Below are 18,930 nucleotides of genomic sequence, written 5' to 3'. Positions count from 1 at the left end.
TTGAAAACATTAAAACTAAGTTTATTCTATTGAATTATGGATGAAAAGCACAGAGAGGGTAATTACTGTGGGATCAATTTTCTTAAAATATTCACCATATTGCCACCTCCTGAACTATATTTTCTTATCAAAGTAAGTGATTTCTCAGATATACAATCTCAGATATACAGAGATGTCTGCACCTGAAGACGGCATTTCTGCCAAGCTACTCTAGTAAAATAGTAATAACGACTGAACAGCAAAGAACATTTGACTGTGCTTTGACAAACGTGAACCTTTGTTTCCCAGTACTCTAATGAGTAAGGATTCTCCCAGCATCTCAGCATTCCCCGCAGATCTTAATAACGGACTTTATAAAAATCGTACCTTAGCCTTCTCTTTTGAGGAACATAGCACATGTTGCTTATGAGAGATTCCATATAAAACGTGGTACTTGGAATTCTTATTTTAATGACAAATATGAGATGTTATTTCATATATACACAAACGAGCAAAATGTACCTGGATGTAAAAATTTCAAAGAAAAAATGGCTTCCACAAATTAATTTTGTAAGGCAACGAGTCCTAATCTTGTTACCTTTTGTGGGGACCACAAAACCTGTGAACCCAATAAAATGATTCATTCAACATGAATACATAAAATGCAGACATAAGTTCAACCAGGAGAAGCACGCCCACTGTTGCAATCCCTACCTAAACATTTGACAGTCCCGATGGCGTGCGCAGAAGCTGCTCGAGGTTTGTTAGTTACCAGGGCAAGCTCTCCAAAGTACTGTCCCCGCGAACATCGAGCGATTTCTACTGCACCATTCTCTTCCACTTCTGATTTACCCTGACAAGGCAATTAAAAAGATGAGCTTTTCCTCAGCTTATGAAAAGTAAAATTAACCTCAGTCTAAACATCAAAAAGTAAATCTGTTGTGTTCCTTGCTAATAGTATGTAGGCTTTGAGGACTTACAATGCTTACCTTTCTTTTCATAGTAATTTTCACTTCTCCAGATTCTACAATGAAAAAAGAATCAGCCGAATCTCCCTATCAGAATAACAAAAATAGACGGTGAAAATGCAAATTAACTGACAACAATCTTGTTACCTTTCATATCCCTAAAATTGATCCAACCCCAAAGTACAGATATTGACCTGAAAAGTGAACTCCCATGGGAACAGGCTATCTCAGTTTCTAAATCAAGAGGTTTTTTTTTTTTTTTTGAGACAGAGTCTCGCTCTGTCACCCAGGCTGAAGCAAGCTCCATCTCTCGGGTTCACACCATTCTCCTGCCTCAGCCTCCCGAGTAGCTGGGACTACAGGCACCCGCCACCACACTCAGCTACTTTATTTGTATTTTTAGTAGAGACGGGGTTTCACTGTGTTAGCCAGGATAGTCTCAATCTCTTGACCTCGTGATCTGCCCGCCTCGGCCTCCCAAAGTGCTGAGATTACAAGCGTGAGCTACCGCGCCCGGCCCTAAATCAAGAGGTTTTGATGGACAATTATGTAGTAATGATTTCATTTGTAAAATTATTTGAAATAATACTCTTTTCCCCTCGAGATGGAGTCTTGCTCTGTCACCCAGGCTGGAGTGCAGTGGTGTAATCTCAGCTCACTGCAGCCTCCACCTCCTGGATTCGGGTGACTCTCCTGCCTCACCCTCCCAAGTAGCTGGGATGACAAGCGTGTGCTACCACACCCAGCTAATTTTTTCCCCCTTTTTAAAAAATTTTACTTTAAATTCCAGGATACATGTGCAGAACATGCAGGTCTGTTACACAGGTATACATGTGCCATGGCGGTTTGCTGTACCTATCAACCTGTCATTTGGTTTTAAGGCCAGCCCCGCATGAATTAGGTATCTGTCCTAATACTCTCCCTACCTTCACTCCCCACCCCGTGACAGACCACAGTGTGTGATGTTCCCCTCCCTGTTTCCATGTGTTCTCATTGCTCAGCTGCCACCTGTGAGTGAGAACATTCAGTGTTTGGTTTTCTATTCCTGTGTTAGTTTGCTGAGAATGATGGCTTCCATTTTCATGCATGTCCCTGCAAAGGATCACATTCCTTTTTATGGCTGCACAGTATTCCATGGTGTATATGTACCACATTTTCTTTATCCAGCCTATCACTGATGGGGGCATTTGGGTTGGTTCCGTATCTTTGCTATTGTAAATAGTGCTGCAATAAACATACGTGTGCATGTGTCTTTATAGCACAATGATTTATATTCCTTTGGGTATATACCCAGTAATGGGATTTGTGGGTCAAATGGTATTTCTGCCATCAAAAAGTGGGCAAAAGATATGAACAGACACTTCTCAAATGAAGACATTTATGTGGCCAAAAAACATATGAAAAAAAGCTCAACATCACTGATCATTAGAGAAATGCAAATCAAAACCATAATGAGATACCATCTCACACCAGTCAGAATGGCAATTATTAAAAAGTCAAGCAACAATAGATGCTGGTGAGGCTGTGGAGAAATAGGAACGCTTTTGCACTGTTGGTGGGAATGCAGATTGGTTCAACCATTTTGCAGGACAGTGTGGCAATTCCTCAGGGATCTAGAACCCGTATTTATTTATTTATTTTGTATTTTTATTAGAGATGGAGTTTCACCATGTTGGTCAGGTTGGTCTCGAACTCCTGACCTCAATGTGATCCACCTGCCTCAGCCTCCCAAAGTGCCGGGATTACAGGCATGAGCCACTGTGCTTGGCCCTGAAATAATATATTCTCTACCACCGTATTTCTGCTAAAAACCAAGAAAATGTGACAAATAACACTAGGGTAAGAATTTCACCCAAATTTCAGCCTAGATAACAGCATACATAGTTGGAAATGGCAACACTGCTGTGTATGCCAGCAGCATCCCCTTAGTTGGCAGAAACATATCTGCAGATCCTGAGCTCCTTAGGAAGTGCCAAGACGTGCACCCTGCGTCATCCTAACATTGCAAGCATTGGCGTGGTGACCCAAGATAACCCATCAACTTGCAAAGAGCAGAAAGCACCCAGATGGAGCCGGAAGCAGCAGATGTGGGCCTTGACATTTTCACTACAGTCAACTGAGGACCAAACTCTGACATGCTAGCCTACTGACATTCCATTTCAAGGCACTGGAAGGACTTCTAAAAGAGAAGTGTTGCTATTTCTACCCATATATCTGTTCTTTCTTGTTTCTGTTTCTTAATGAACTCTGCCTTGACCTCCAGTGATGCAGTCTGAATTAAACAATACAATATGGAAGATAATAATACAGACACTGACTTTTCTAAGACTCTCAAAGTGATTCTGGAGAAATTTAAAATACTTCAAAATTCTTTAATACAAATTCAAGAAGTTTAGCATCTGATTCTATCACAAAAATAAATGTTGAATTTAGATTTTTAGAATATAGTGTGTATATATGTATATTTATAAATGCTTAAAAGACAACAAATATGTAAAAATATCCTTAATAAACCCTAAGTATAGCATATGTCCTTTCCCTTATTTTTATATCAGGTTTTCATAAAAGCTTCATATTAAGTTTTTGAGTGTTCTGAATCATAATAAGTCTATTAACTGCTGAGTAATTTTTAACTATTTTTAAAGCATGCCCTAAGAACTGATGAAAACTGAATACGGTCTGTGAATTATGCCAATGTCATTTTCCTAGTTTTGATATTGTTATTAATAGTGATGCAAGATGCATTAGGAGAAACTGGGTGAAACTGGTACACGGGACCTCTCAAAACTATTTTTGCGACTTCCTGTGAATCTATAATTACTTTAAAATAAAAACCTTTAAAAATCATTTAAAACATGCTCTGTGCTTTGTTATTTACCAATTTATATAGTAGAACTTTAACTTTATTTGACTCCATTTCTTCCCAATCCCTGACTGCTGTAACACACACACACGCAGCAATGGGAGAGGGGTGCTGATCGAAAGATTTACTTATGCATTTGTCTTCTAAAATAATTCTCTTTTTCTCAATCTCAAAGACCTTGAATCTTGTTTCCCATATAAAGGAAGAGACTGCATTTCAGATAAAGAGCACAAAATAGTATAAGGTTGTGATACAAAAATTACAGTATCTATTAAAAATCTATTTTAATCATTTGCTCAGTGCTTCACAAATATAACTAGGAAACAAGGTACTATCATCTGCATGCTTCACCTATGAACAGTCTTCACAAATTCTACTTTTAGTAGCCCTACTCCAACCCAGGTATCTAATATTATTGGTTCCAGTTGGGATCTGAGAAAAGTATTAGGGATTATATAGCATGTTGACCCACATGTAGTGCTTGGAAGCCAAAACATTATATGTTGCAGTGTGTTCCCTTCTTGGTGACTTTTATCAAGGAGCAGCCTCAGGAAGTTTCATCATGAAATGATCACGCAAAACTCTACAGAATTTTCCAGTGTACTTTCTGGGTCCTCATGGAAGATTCACCTGTTTTTTCCTCTTATAAATGACTACAATGATGCAGAAAATCATTTGATGGTTTAATACATATTCATTAAGAGTTAATTACATAAAAATATTCAATAGCGTAGTAACTATAAATGAAGCCATTTTTAACAGGTTATTTGGTAGAAGTAATATTTATTTAACCCATCACTGCATACTAGTTTTAGAAACATGAAAAGTTTATCAAGATCTACAACTACACAAACCTTTTGGAAAATAACCCTAAACTGAATTAGATTTCAAAATATCATACCTGAGCAATGATTTGTTCTCCATCGTTGTATACTTTGGTGCCTATCACATCTACTACTTTCAGGCGTTCAGAAAACTACAAAGAAAGAAAGACAATATTAAATAGAAACAAATTAACTGGGTAAGCTGATCTATTTAAGAAGTAAAAAACTGGTAGCCTACAGGACAAATAAATTGAGCAGTGTGTAGGTTGTTATGTGTTTGTTGTATTATCAGTCAGCATTTTAAAATAAATTTTTCATAAAAATTGGATCTCCAGCTTCTCTTGAAAAATCAGCATCAAATAACCCATATTTCCACATGGCAACAATAACACTATGGTGGGATAGCAGCTGTTTCTTTAATGAAATACATGTTCTCCAATCTGCCAAAGTCCCTTCCTGGCTTGGTTTTCTTCTCTGTGTTACCTGCCTAGCTTTGAAGGCACTGGATTTCCAATCCCTGACCTACTTTTATTTAAAGAAATATGCTGCTGGAAAAGATCAGCTGTCTACCACACACTACGTGATATGGACAAAACTTCTACCAGGCGTAAGCTGATAATCCAACAGAGACATTCAAAAGGAGAAGCACAGCTGTTTTGACACTTGCCATTTTACAAGACATTGTGGGTACATATATATGCCTGTCTTTAATTACTCTCAAAATATTTCAAATATGACAGTGAAATAGAAAAGCATTTAATTTAATGATAAAGTATGGAAAATGAAGCTGAATTTTTAGAGTAACAACAACCTATTCTCTCTCGTTAAGTCGTTACCTTCAAAGATAAAAACCTAAGAGCTGGTCTCATTGAGACGACATCTGGGCTAAGAAATGAAGGAGCCCTGCGGCCGTGGAGGAAGGCATTCCACACAGAGAGCAAGTATGAAGACCCTGAAGTGGGTGTGGGACAGGTGTGTTTGAGAAGTGGCAAGAAGCTGATGTGTCTACAGAGAGATGATGAATGTGGAGCAGTAGGAAATGAGGTTGGGGAAAATGGGCAGGGGAATGGGACAGACTGTGCAGAGCCTTAGAGGCCATGTGAGGAGGAGCTTAAACAGAGCAGGGCCACAACCAGGGATTTTAGAAGATTATTCTGCAATTAACCAGGCAAGAGGTGATGGTGGTTCAGATAAGTCAGTGCTAACTCGAAGGTTTCTGGCCTGAGACACTGGAAGGATATGTTACCATCTGCAGGGAGAGAGAAAAGGAGTAGATTTGGGACATACTAGGTCTGAGAGGTCTATTAGACATCTGAGAGGAGATCTTGTATTTGCAGTTGGATAAGTAAGTCTGACCTTCAAGGGAAGGGCCTTGCCCAGTGACACCAATTTTAAGAAGCATCAATATATGGACAGTACAGATGGTCCCTGACTTACAATGGCTCAATTAATTATTTTTCAACCTTACAGTTGTTTGAAAGCGATAGAAAATATACTTCTAATTTTGAGTTTCAATCTTCTCCCAGGTGATATGCAGTACAATGCCAGGCAGACAGCCACAACACCCAGCCAGCCTCACCACAATGAGATGAACCCATGCTCTCCAGTGCACTGTGCTGCCAGGTGACTGTTCCCAACTATAGGCTGATGTGAGTGTCCTAAGCATAGGCTGAGCTAGAATGTTCCATAGTTTACGTGTATTAAATACATTTTCTATTTATGATATTTTCAACTCACAATAGGTTTATTCATAAGATAACCCCAGCGTAAGTCAAGGGACATCTGTATTTAAGGCCATGGGATCTGACATGTTCACCAAGTGAGTAAGTGTATCCTGAAAAGAGAAGAGGCCAAGGACAGAGGCCTGGAATGCCAGTTTTAAGAGGAGAAGAAAAGAGGAATAAACAGCAAAGATGACTGAGAGGAAGAGGCCAGAGAGGACATCTTCTACCTAGAGAACGCCTCCCTGTAAAGTTACAACTAGTGGCTCTTGCCTACATCTATGTGATTGTATGACGTCTGCTATTAGATAAAGACCACATATACATGTGCTATAGATGCGGGGTAGGAATGCAATTATACAAAACAACTTTCAAATAACAAAACAAATGCAATTATAGATAGCAGAAGAAACAATGAGTTATAAAAACTAGCATTACCACTTAATCTCTTCAAATAAAAACATGGATAAATTTTTTTTATTCAAGGAAATTTTTCTATAGAACTAAATATTCCTAGCAAAACAGAAACTTTTAAAGCAAAATAAAATAAAAGTATAAACATGCACTTACCTCCAAAGATTTAAGGAATGGCAGTGACTCAATAAAGCTTTCATACATTTTTCTCTTTTTGGCATTGTTTTTCACAATTATTCTCCTGAAGGTTACCCTGTCCTAAAGGCAGAATATCAAATAAAAGACAGTTAAAAGGTAAATTTTATGGGGGAAAAGCTATACAAATAGTTTTATTTTATTCCCTACAAGAAGCAATGATTGAAGATTCTGAAATAAAAGATTAACATCAGTATATTTTTAATGCAACTCATTTCATATTTTTATTTCATCAAGCACAAAATATAATACAGAACCCCATAAAATACTGTTTTCTTTTTTTTTTTTAAGGAAGTATGTTTACTTTCATACATAACAGAAATCTGACCAACATGTTGGGCTCTGCCCACAAGGAGGCGCTATCACAGCATTTTTTAAAATATATGGTAGCACTGTGTTCTTTTACTCTGTGTTATGTACTCTATGTTTTTTCATATCCACATTATGTCAAAATTTTCTTTTTAAAAATGTGGAGATATGCCCAAAGAAATGATAAATGCTTAAAGTGATGGCTACTCCATTTACCCTGATGTCATCATTATGCATTGTATGCTGTTATCAAAATAGCTTATGTACCCTGTACATATATACACATACTATGTACCCATAAAAAATTTTTTTTAATGTGGAGGCACAGAGAAATTACAACTATGTTTTTGAGTAAGATCTAATTCCAGTGTTTACCATGTTCACAGTCTAAAAGGTTCCTGTTTATGTTTATACTACATGCCCTCAAAAATGCAGAACTCGGTTGAAGAACTAGTAAAAATTTTAAGGATACAGCTCAAAAAATTATTTTCCTAAAAATTTTATTTTAAATAATCTCTCATATTTTAATTCTTTAATAAAAGCCTCAATAATTATGTTAGCTTGGCATTCATTAATAAACAATTATACCATTTTAATAAAGTAAAAATTGGGATATATTATTTAATAAATTACTATGCAAACAATTTAATATTTTTTACTTTTATTTTTAATTTTTGTGGGTATATAGTAGGTGTATATTTATGGGGTACATGAGATATTTTGATACAGGCATGCAACGTGACATACGCACATCATAGAGAATGGGGTATCCGACCCCTCAAGCATTTATCCTTTGAGTTACAAACAATCCAATTACACTTATTTTAAAATTATACAATTTTATTATGTGCTACCAAATACTAGGTCTTATTCATTCTTTCTTATGCCACCATAGTAAGGCTGAATTTAAACGAACTAGTGCAATAGAGAAAAAGGCCAGTATAGATGAAAGTCTCTAGGTGCGATGGGCTGCAACTCAATGTTTCTATCATTCTAAAATCCCTCTGTTGAAATCCTGATCACCCAGGATAGTATTAGGTGGTGGAGTCTTTGGGAGATGGTTAGGTCATGAGGGTGGAGCATTCATGAATCGGATTAATGTCCTTATAAAAGAGATTCTAATGAGCTCCCTTGCCCCTTCCACCACGTGAGAACACAAGTAGAGGACGTTGTCTGTTAAACAGGAAAACAAGCCCTCCCCAGACCCGAATCTTCTGGTGCCTTGATCTTGGACTTCCCAGTGTCCAGACGATGAGAAATAAATGTTTGTTGCTTAAGCCTCCCATTCTGTAACAGTTTGTCACAGCGGCCCAAAAGGACTAGGACACTAGTAAATTAAACATCTTGTTTCCCAATTTGGTATTGGCTGTAATTTGGACTTGTTTTACTCCTAATACTTCTTTTAAAAGAAAATTTTACGATAATTAGCACAAATATTGAAATTATTTCCAAGCCTAGCTCTGCATCAGAATAAGCTAGAGTACTAAAAAGGATTTCTGAGACACCAGACTTGAATGACTCAAGATCTCTGCATGTAGGGCTCAATAATGTGTATTTCATAAATGCTCCCAAAGTGATTCTGATACATAATCAGGTTTGGAAATCAGGTATAACACCATTTTTATGGACAGAGTTTATTGCAAAACAGAGAAGACTCAAAATAGCTTAATGGTTTAGAAACTAATCATAATCAGTTATCTCTCTCAGAAAGAATTTACCATTAGTAACGTATCTCTTCACACCCAGTGTGACATATAAAGTCCAGAATTTCAAATACTTTCATCCTGAAGCCATTTCAACAATCCCCCTTCCAAATCATCAGTACAGTCACATAGATCATGTTACCCCTAAGGCTAACAGTGACCAAATATTATTTACAGAGTGAGGCTATACTGCAATGGACTTTTCTCTTGGGCTTTTTTTGCTTATCTTTACACTTACATTTATAAGGCAGACCTCCAGTCTGTTGACCTTAAAAGAAAAATTTCTTTTCTACTCGACTCTCCCTGAGAAGGAGTTATTATAGTCAAGTCGCCCTTAAAAAGCAGGCTTGAAATACTAAGCAATTATGTTAATTATCCTAACATTTTTAGAAAGCTATTATACATCAGGAGGATCATGACAAACTGCCCACTTTTATAAAATTTAGTAACATGTATAGACAACTAAAAATCTCTGAAAATGCTTAATCCTTCTTAGGAACTTAAGTAGTACGTGGACTAGGAAATTCTGGGTCTTTTATACCCAATTAAGGTTTCTACAAGGGGTAAAAACTATCAGTATTCAAAAAGGCCAACCTATAAAATCATTGATCTTATTCTGAAGATGTGCAAGGAGGCAATTTCCTCACTGTGTGACAATCTGAATCTGAATGGCAACCCCACTGGAATGACTACATTTGAAAAGTAAACCTTCCTCAATAAAACAGGTCATGGCAGATGCTAGATTTATCCCACCGCTTTAATGACAGGCAAACAAACACTTCTGTGGGTGAAGGACTGTTCCGGTTTGGAGTTTTTTCTTTGCTGGTTCTGGGTATTCAAATCGCTGACAGTTCTTAAAACACTTCAGATGATGAGTTTCCTTCTCCCTGAGACAACTCAGCTTTTCTTCTAAACCTTAAAAAAGTGACTCATCACATTTTTAAATAAGTATATAATAACTGGTTCTAATTAAAAGAAATGTAAAATGTCTTGTCTCTTTGATCAAGAGATATTTTTATCAGCTGAATCGACTTCAGAGTCAAATGCTGAACTGTGACTAAATAATGTGTGACTTCTGTAATGCTATATACAGTCGTCCTTGGAAATGAGACTGTTAACAAACTTCACATTTACTTCAACCTCTTCTCTTTCCACAAAAGGATTTGAGAGAAATAACCCAATAAATGCATGTCAAAACTAGTGGGTGAGCTATTTTCAACAATTTTAAAATAAAATACATATATTGTAAACATTTCCCTAAATCGATGCTGTTTAAAGTTTGGCCTGACATCAGGCAGTACTGCCACCTCCTGGGAGCTGATGAGAAATGCAAAAATCACAGGCCTCACCCCAGAACCACTGAATCAGAATCCACATTTTAACTGGATTCCCAGGTGATTTGGAAGCACATTAAAGTTGGAGAATCACTACCTTAAATACAATCTTCCAGAAGCAGCTTTAGTAGTGCCTAATAATTTGCATCCTATCATATGTGAAAATACTGCCCGAATATATCTTTAAAACAGCTTTTAAGTCTTGCAGGAATACCACATTAAGAAATATATTTAAAAGTACTAATGCCCAGGTCCCAGTGCTGAAGATTCTGATAAATTTGCCTGTGGTGGGATCTAGGTAAAAGGATTTTTAAAAAATACTCCAGGTAATTCTGATGTGGGGCACATCAGCACAGCGACCAAGCATTTTTTCCCTACACATCTGCTTTTAAATGCAGAGCAGTTACCAATCAATTTATAGCACCAAGAGCATCCTTTTATACTGGTTTCTCAAACTCCAAATTTCTGATGCAGTAGGTCAGAATCAATGGGTGGGGCCCCAGAATGGGCATTTCTAAAAAGTTTCCAAGTGATATAGCTGCCAGTGTTCACGGGACCACACTCTGGGAGCCACCAATTTATCAGATTATAATACTTACTTCAGAAAGCTATCTGAGAAAAAGTACTGAAGGTTGTGTTTGTATGGCTCGTTATTTTCTAAGAGTGGGTAAGACAGGAGCATTCTGAATCTGAGTGTCTTTCCTGGGACACCAGGTCCCAAGATCCTGACTGGACTGGAGGAGTGGGGGCAATGACATGAGGATCTGAGTGCAGTCTTAGTGCCCTACAGTTCAGCATTCAGTGGCTGCTTAATAAATTACCTGATGACTGATGATCTTTAAATTAAAATACTACATGCGGCAATGTGTAACACTGTCATAGCAATTGCTACAAATCATAACATTCAGGTCAAATAAATATTTTACTCACCAAACCCCACAGAGCACCAGGAGAGGTAGCAGTGATTGTAGCTGCTCTGGGTGTATTGTACATTAAGGCCAGTTCGCCGAAACTCCCACGATTATCATAGTTACCAACACATCTTCCAACACCATCACATTTCACATAAATATCATATGTGCCTCTGTTGGACATATGTAGATTGGAGGTTAATTCAAATAAAATCTCATTAAAATAAAACATTATTTCAGAAAAGAGCCCTGTGAAATAAAATCGTATTTCCAGCCTGTTTATCCCCTCCGATGACAAGTAATAAAGGGGAATCCATCTGTGCCATCTGTTCCAGACCATGTGCCTGCTGGGAAAAATGGAACTAACCAATAAAAATTTGGAATAACAAATGATAAAACTATAACTAAAGACTATAACCAAATAGTATATGCATAAAAAACCACCTGGAGAGGCCAGGCCTCACGCCTGTAATCACAGCACTTTGGGGGGCCAAGGCGGGCGGATCACCTGAGGTTAGGAGTTTGAGACCAGCCTGGCCAACATGGTGAAACCCTGTCTCTACTGAAAACACAAAATATTAGCCAGGTGTGATGGTGGGATCCCATAATCCCAGCTACTCGGGAGGCTGACGCAGGAGAATCGCTTGAACCCGGGAGGTGGAGGTTGCAGTGAGCTGAGATTGTGCCACTGCACTTCAGCCTGGGCGTCAAGAGCGAAACTCCATTTCCAAAAAAAAAAAAAAAAAAAAATCATCTGAAGAGGCTGGGTGTGATGGCTTACTTACACCTGTAATTCCAGCAATTTGGAATTCCAAGGTGGGAGGATCACTTTAGCCCAGGAGTTCAAGACTAGCCTGGGCAACATCGCAAGATTCGATCTCTACAAAAAAATTAGCCTTAAAAAATGAAAGAAAATCATCTGAAGAAACATTTATCAAACCACTGACTATAGTTATCTAAGAGCACAAGAATAGTGAGGGATTCTAGGCACATTGGCTATTTAAGAGTTTCTGTTTGTAACATGAACATATTATTACTTTTGTGATCAGAAGAAAGTAACTTTTTAAGAAGAATCTAGCTATAGCAATTTGGTTAGTCACTACTCTACAAAACTTACTAGTGTCCTTTATAATCTATGGCAGAGGTTGGCAAACTATAGCCCACAAACTGACTATCTGCTTTTGTAAATAAAGTTTCACTGCAATTATAAACACTCTTGTTTGTTTATGTGTTATCTATGGCTGGTTTTATGCTACAACTGCAGAGCTGAGTTGTTGCAACAGAGAACATATCAGCCTGCAACGCCAAAAGTATTTACTCTCTGGCCCTTTACTTTAGATCAACCCCCATTCTAAAGTTAAAAAGTAGAAATTCAGACTAGATATCTAACTCTGGTCTTTTCACAGTTTTTTGGTGCTTATCTTTTAACTGGGGTTCTTTTTCTAGGCAAATAAGGTTCAGTTTGCATGTCACTGCACTTCATATTACCCAGACCCTATATTCATGTAAACTGCATTCTTCGTGTGGATGACTGACTTTCCACATACTGTATTTTATCAGAGAACATGCTTTCAAGGCTTGCACCTATGAGGGCAGACAGGAAAAATTCTTTGGCTTATATTCTGTTGATTAAACCCTAACAAAGACAAAGGGTGGGGCTGTGCTGCTAAAAAAAAAAAAAAATAGTGGCTTTTAACATTAGAAAATTATTATGCCCAGGCCTGGTACCTCATGCCTCTAATTCCAATGCTTTGGGAGGCCAAGATGGGAGGATCATTTGAAGCCAGGAGTTCAAGACCAGACTGGGCAACATAGCAAGACTCTGTCTCTACAAAAAACTGAAAAATTAGTCAAGCATGGTGGCACATGCCTGTACTCCTAGCTACTTGGAAGGCTGAGGCAAGAGGATCGCTTAGGCCCAGGAGTTCAAGGCTGCAGTGAGCTGCGACTGCACCACTACACTCCAGCCTAGGCAAGAAAGTGAGACACTCTCCCTGTCCCTCCAAAAAAGAAAGAAAAGGATTATTAATAATAAAGAAGCAATAAGAGCAGAAACATGATAGACAATAGATATTATTACTAAGGAAGAAAATAATTGGTTTCACGGCCAGACCACAGTGGCTCATGCCTGTAATCTCAGCACTTTGGGAGGCTGAGGTGGGCAGATCACAAGGTCTGGAGTTTGAGACCAGCCTGGCCAACATGGTAAAACCCCACCTCTACTAAAAATACAAAAAAAACTAGCCGGGCGTGGTGGCAGCCACCTGTAATCCCAGCTACCTGGGAGGCTGAGGCAGGAGAATCGCTTGAACCCAGGAGGGCGGAGGTTGCAGTGAGCCAAGACCACGCCACTGCACTTCAGCCTGGGCAACAGAGCAGATTCCATTTCAAAAAAAAAGGAAAAGAATTGGTTTTCAATGTAATTCATGGATAGAATGACTGTTTCGAGGGAAACTACTAGAATTTGTCCCATGGATAATCATTTTTCAAGTACAGGTTGAGTTTCCCTCATCCAAAATTTTCAGAATCAGAAGTGTTATAGATTTTAGACATTTTCAGATTTTAGAATATTTGCATATACAGAATGAGGTTATCTTGGGAATGAGACCTAAGTCTAAATACAAAATTAATTTATGTTTCATATATTGTACATACAGTCTGAGGATAATTTTATTTAATATTTTAAGTAATTTTGTGCATGAAACCAAATTTGTGTACACTGAACCATCAGAAAGCAAAAGTGTCATTATCTCAGCCACCCATGTGAACAATCTGTGGTTGTTCAGCATTACCATCATTCCTGACTCCCAATTTATATGCTACCAATAAGCCATCATTTTTTACTTGTATTCACACATAAGTACTCAACAGTAAAAAATATGACATACCATTAATACAATAAAAAATAATGTGTTTGGGGTAACTAAGCAGCACAGCAGCATCCCCAGAGTACCTGCACCGGCTGCCAAACAAGAGCAACCACAAACAATGGCAGGCCTGCAGTCTCCACCTACAATGCTGTGTTCTGATTAAAGTTACTGTACGTCATACACTAACCCCTTCGGGGATGCTGAATAAGCTGTTGTGTGCCTGCATTTTGACTGTGAACCATCACATAAGGTCAGATGTGGAATTTCCACTTGTGCCATCATGTTGGCGCTCAAAATGCTTTGGAGTTTGGAGCATTTCAGATTTTCAGACTAGCAATGCTATAGATTAAACTCCTCAATTTACTAAACTATTTACACTTTTGCACTGAAACTGTTCTCTACACTCACTACTTTGAATAGGGTAAAACACAGCAAAATGTGCTGAGGAAAAGTAAAATGAGCTACCAGTACAGTTGAAATCACATCAGTCTAAAGTCTGTTAAAATACCGCAGGCTAGGCCGGGCACACTGACTTACACCTGTAATCCCACCACTTTGGGAGGCCAAGACAGGCAGATCACCTGAGGTCAGGAGTTCGAGACCAGCCCGGCCAACATGGTGATACCTCGTCTCTACTGAAAATACAAAAATTAGCTGGGTGTGGTGGCAGGCACCTGTAGTCCCAGCTACTCCGCAGGCTAAGGCATGAGAATCGCTTGAAACTGGGAAGCAGAGGTTGCAGTGGGCCAAGGTCACACCACTGCACTCTAGCCTGGGCGACAGAGCAAGACTGTGCAAAAAAGAAAAAAAAAAACCTTGGGCTGTTTTTTTCACACAGATTTCTTCTCTGATAATGTGAGGCCTCAGGCAGGGCAGAGCCCCAGAAAGAGAATGAACAGGGCAAGAGACCTGGCTGTGGAGTTGGCTCTATGCCAGTCATTTGGGTGATCTGAACCAAGTGCTGTTACTTCTGTGCGCCTGCATGTTTTCATCTATCAAATGGGTGACTAGGATCTAACTGAAAAGGGAATAGACTATATACAAGTGTAAGGCAGTTATGAAAGTCAAAAATCCCCACTAAATGATTAAGATCGTAGAGGGTTAGGGTTTCTCATACACTTCTACAATTAAACACACTTAGGTGCATTTCTGAGGTGTTGCACCGATGAAAGCTATTAATGATATAAAAATCATTATTTTGATTCACATATAGATAACTGGTTTATTCTACTCTAAAATCTTGGCTAATGCTTCAGTCATAGGTCACCAGGCATTAGGGATGAGGGAATGGGACAATCAGTGAAAACTCTTGATTTAAAGAGCATGAGCGACTGATGCATGAAAGATACCACCCATAGAGCCAAAATAATGAAATGAGGCTTCAGGAGACTAAAGAGGTCATTTTCACCAAGACCTCTGAGGTGTACACAACTCAACCCAGAGAGAAAACATAATCCAGTGAGTCAGGCTGGGAGAGGACCTGCGTTCCACACAGAAGGGGAGGGGTCAGGGATGCGAACACTCATCACTGTTTTACAAAAGTGAAGAAATAAGGAGTCAGCTCAGGCTGCTCTGCTGTCAGATTTTAGGATTCATCTATTGCATAAGGCACATTGTTCTATGATGAGGTAAAGCACAACTTAAATTTCTTGAAAATAGATTTTCAACATAAACGTAAGATTTCTTTAAATAATTATAGAGTTTTTAAGACAAATATAATAATATACAATTCTTGGAAGGATGCACAAACTACTTACTATACAGACTGGATGCTGTTGAAGCAGCAGGAAGACTGACTTACTTTTCACCTTATGCCCCTGTGAAGTATTTGCATTTTCTATTTTTATTTATTTATCTATTTATTTATTATTTGAGACGGAGTTTCACTCTTGTTGCCCAGACTGTAGTGCAAATGGCGCAATCTCGGCTCACTGCAACCTCCACCTCCCGGGTTCAAGCAATTCTCCTGCCTCACTCAGCCTCCCAAGTAGCTGGGATTATAGGTGTGTACCACCATATCGGGCTAATTTTTCTTGTATTTAGTAGAGACGGGGTTTCACCATGTTGATCAGGCTAGTCTTGAACTCCTGACCTCAAGTGATCCACCGGCCTCATCCTCCCAAAGTTCTGAGATTACAGGCGTGAGCCACTGCACCCAGCCAATTCTGAATTTTTTAAACCATGAGCATGTTTTACATAGTTTAAAAAAAAAACTTTTAAGAAATACCAATTGAAGTCTACTGTGAATTAACATCTTAGATGCCATATTATACTGCCGTTCTTACTGTAATAGGCATCTAGTACATACTAATGCCATCACACATCTCTCAATTAGAATTTGGCAAATGAAGATGCTCACGTTAAATGACTGACATTTACAGATTAGACTAACCACAAGTCAGTCATCAGTTCCTCTATAACCTATGCCTCTTCTCATGATCCACTGTGGCTTCACTGCATGTACTCACAACAGGTTTACAGTGCCTACTATGTAGTAGTTAGAGTAGTGGCAATAACAACTATCCTGTATTAACCTGTCAATTGCCATAATAATGGTTGAGATTTTACACAAAAGGTTCTTTAAATTTCAATAGTAAGGCTGGACAAAACTTACCTATCAATTACATAAAAGTTGTCACCATCGTCACCTTGATCAATTACATGCTCCCCATCTTTGACCAATTTTTCAAACATGGCATCTAATACTTGAGACATCTGCTCCTATTTTTAAAAAAGATGGGATATAATCTTTACGTTTATCTAGGACATGTTTTCTTAAGTAACCATAATTATATTTCTGTGAACAAGTCCAAAGAAATGGAAATATCATAACTACCATTAAATGTTGTCAGAAAAATACACAGTAGTCTTTCTTACCACATACAAATAATTATATTACAAATATATAAAAATGATTATATACTTTCATATTCAGTATTTGAATGAAAGTAATTATAATTAGTCTGTTTCAGAATATTTGCAACTATCACCACTTTAAAATGAAAATTTAACCACCAAACCACCACATACCTTGTGAAATATAATCTTAGCAACTAAAAGGATCAGGTTAGTAAGGAATTATTTCAAATTTCTTTTAAAGATACCCATTTTTAAAAACTTCCTTAGTCATCACTAAAATCTGTGTACAGATAACCTAAATACTTGGTGAATTTAGATCCTGATTCCAATCTTCTTTTTGGTTTAGCACCAAAATAAAAACAGAACAAAATAGAAAAACAACAAAGCGAACCAAAAATGACTGTGGCAAATAATATGTCACTATTCACTGTCACTAAGGTTGGCTTCAAGCTGCAACCACTGGGCTCACTAGGGCAGATTTGTCAGAAACATCAAAAATATTATTCAACAACTAATTAAACTATGTAAAATGTTTATTCTGCCAAAGTGTGATTGACAAGGCTCAAGGATAAACTTCAAACTAATAAGAATAAACTAGGAGGTGAAAGAAATCTTTAATCAGAACAAATACCAGAATAATTCAAAGAACTTTGAAAAGACAGAATAAATGGATATGAGGAAATAATACAATATAATGGAAATCTAAAGACTTAGAGGGTTATTTGTTCTTCTACTTATTAGCTCTGAGCCCTTGGTCAGGTCACTCCTTATGGGTATACAAAAGGTGTAATGCTAACTGCCCATGCCAAAATCAATTACTATTATACATAAATTAAGGAGTTGAAGATAGATTCAAAGCGGAAAAAAGATGCAAGTGGAAAACACAGGTTGAAGAAACAAGATATTCTGGATAGAGAGGATAACAGATCACATGTGATTCTCTTCCTTTTGAGACCACATGAAAATGTTACAAGGCATATGAAGATATGAATCTACAATTGTATAGAGTACAGGAAGGGAAAACCGATGGATGAGAGAGTTTCAGGGCGAAGGTAAGTAACATGTGGCAGAGAGAGCTGCCCCAAGTAGCACAGGTGAGACTGCAGTGTGGAGGGGCCAATATGCCTTGTGGAGCACCAGGAGGCTCCCAAGTGGGTAACACCTGGCTCTGCCGGCGTGGGACTGAGACAAAAAGCTAAAAACAAGCGGACTGATTTAAAGTCCTGCAGAGATTAGTTGACACCTTCCTTCAAAATCCCTCTACCCTAATACAGAATGCCTAGCAGCCAAATGTGGACTCTCAACTCTTCCCAGACAAAAGATCAGAGAGAAACTAAACAAATTAGAACTAGAACAGATACGGTGAACACTGGTGCCCTAGAACAAAAACCTTCACTTGGTAGGACTTAGGGGTTCCCCAATGTAACAGCTGGCTCCCTGTCAGCTCAAGCTAAACAGTGCACTGGTTGACAGACCTGCCCTACTTACCCAGAGCTCTAAATCAGCTTTATGTTGCTCCCCTGGTAGCCCACAAGACTAAGATAAACAGCAAAATGACAATACATGAAATAGATATTTCAGGAATCATAGAGAGCTTTTGCAGAGACATTTAAGATGATATACCCATGAGACCAAAAAACAAAATAGGATAGTTAGGAAAAGAGCAAATCAGAGAAAAATGTGTAGCTTGGAAATCAAAAATATGATGGTCTTTTTTTTTTTTTTTTTTTTTTTTTCCTTTAAAACAGATTTTTTTTTGGCAGGGTGCAGTGGCTCATGGCTACAATCCCAGCACTTTGGAGGCCAAGGCAGGCAGATTGCTTCAGCCCAGGAGTTTGAGACCAGCCTGGACGACACGGCAAAACCCTGTCTCTACCAAAACAAACAGCTGGGCACGGTGGTGCACACCTATAGTCTCAGCTACTCGGGAGGCCGAGGTCGGAGGACTGCTTGAGTCTGGGAAGTTGAGGCTTCAGTGAG

The 18,930-nt window shown here is 38.3% G+C and overlaps 1 protein-coding gene across 1 annotated transcript in view; it reads right to left on the bottom strand.

Moving 5' to 3' along the window:
• Positions 1 to 18,930, bottom strand: part of PRKAR2B (protein kinase cAMP-dependent type II regulatory subunit beta) — a 114,770-nt gene that overhangs the window by 3,703 nt on the left and 92,137 nt on the right. The window contains exons 5-10 of the mRNA XM_015134667.3: positions 16,706 to 16,812; positions 11,241 to 11,394; positions 6,926 to 7,027; positions 4,712 to 4,786; positions 969 to 1,034; positions 694 to 832 (exon numbers count right to left, since the gene is read on the bottom strand). Coding sequence (XP_014990153.1) covers positions 694 to 832; positions 969 to 1,034; positions 4,712 to 4,786; positions 6,926 to 7,027; positions 11,241 to 11,394; positions 16,706 to 16,812 — 643 coding nt within the window. The remainder of the gene's footprint in view (positions 1 to 693; positions 833 to 968; positions 1,035 to 4,711; positions 4,787 to 6,925; positions 7,028 to 11,240; positions 11,395 to 16,705; positions 16,813 to 18,930) is intronic.

Source organism: Macaca mulatta, chromosome 3, assembly GCF_049350105.2.
Source record: "Macaca mulatta isolate MMU2019108-1 chromosome 3, T2T-MMU8v2.0, whole genome shotgun sequence".
Taxonomy (NCBI): Eukaryota; Metazoa; Chordata; class Mammalia; order Primates; family Cercopithecidae; genus Macaca; species Macaca mulatta.
Note: the sequence above shows the minus strand (reverse complement) of the source record. Positions and strands in the feature narration are given on the sequence as shown.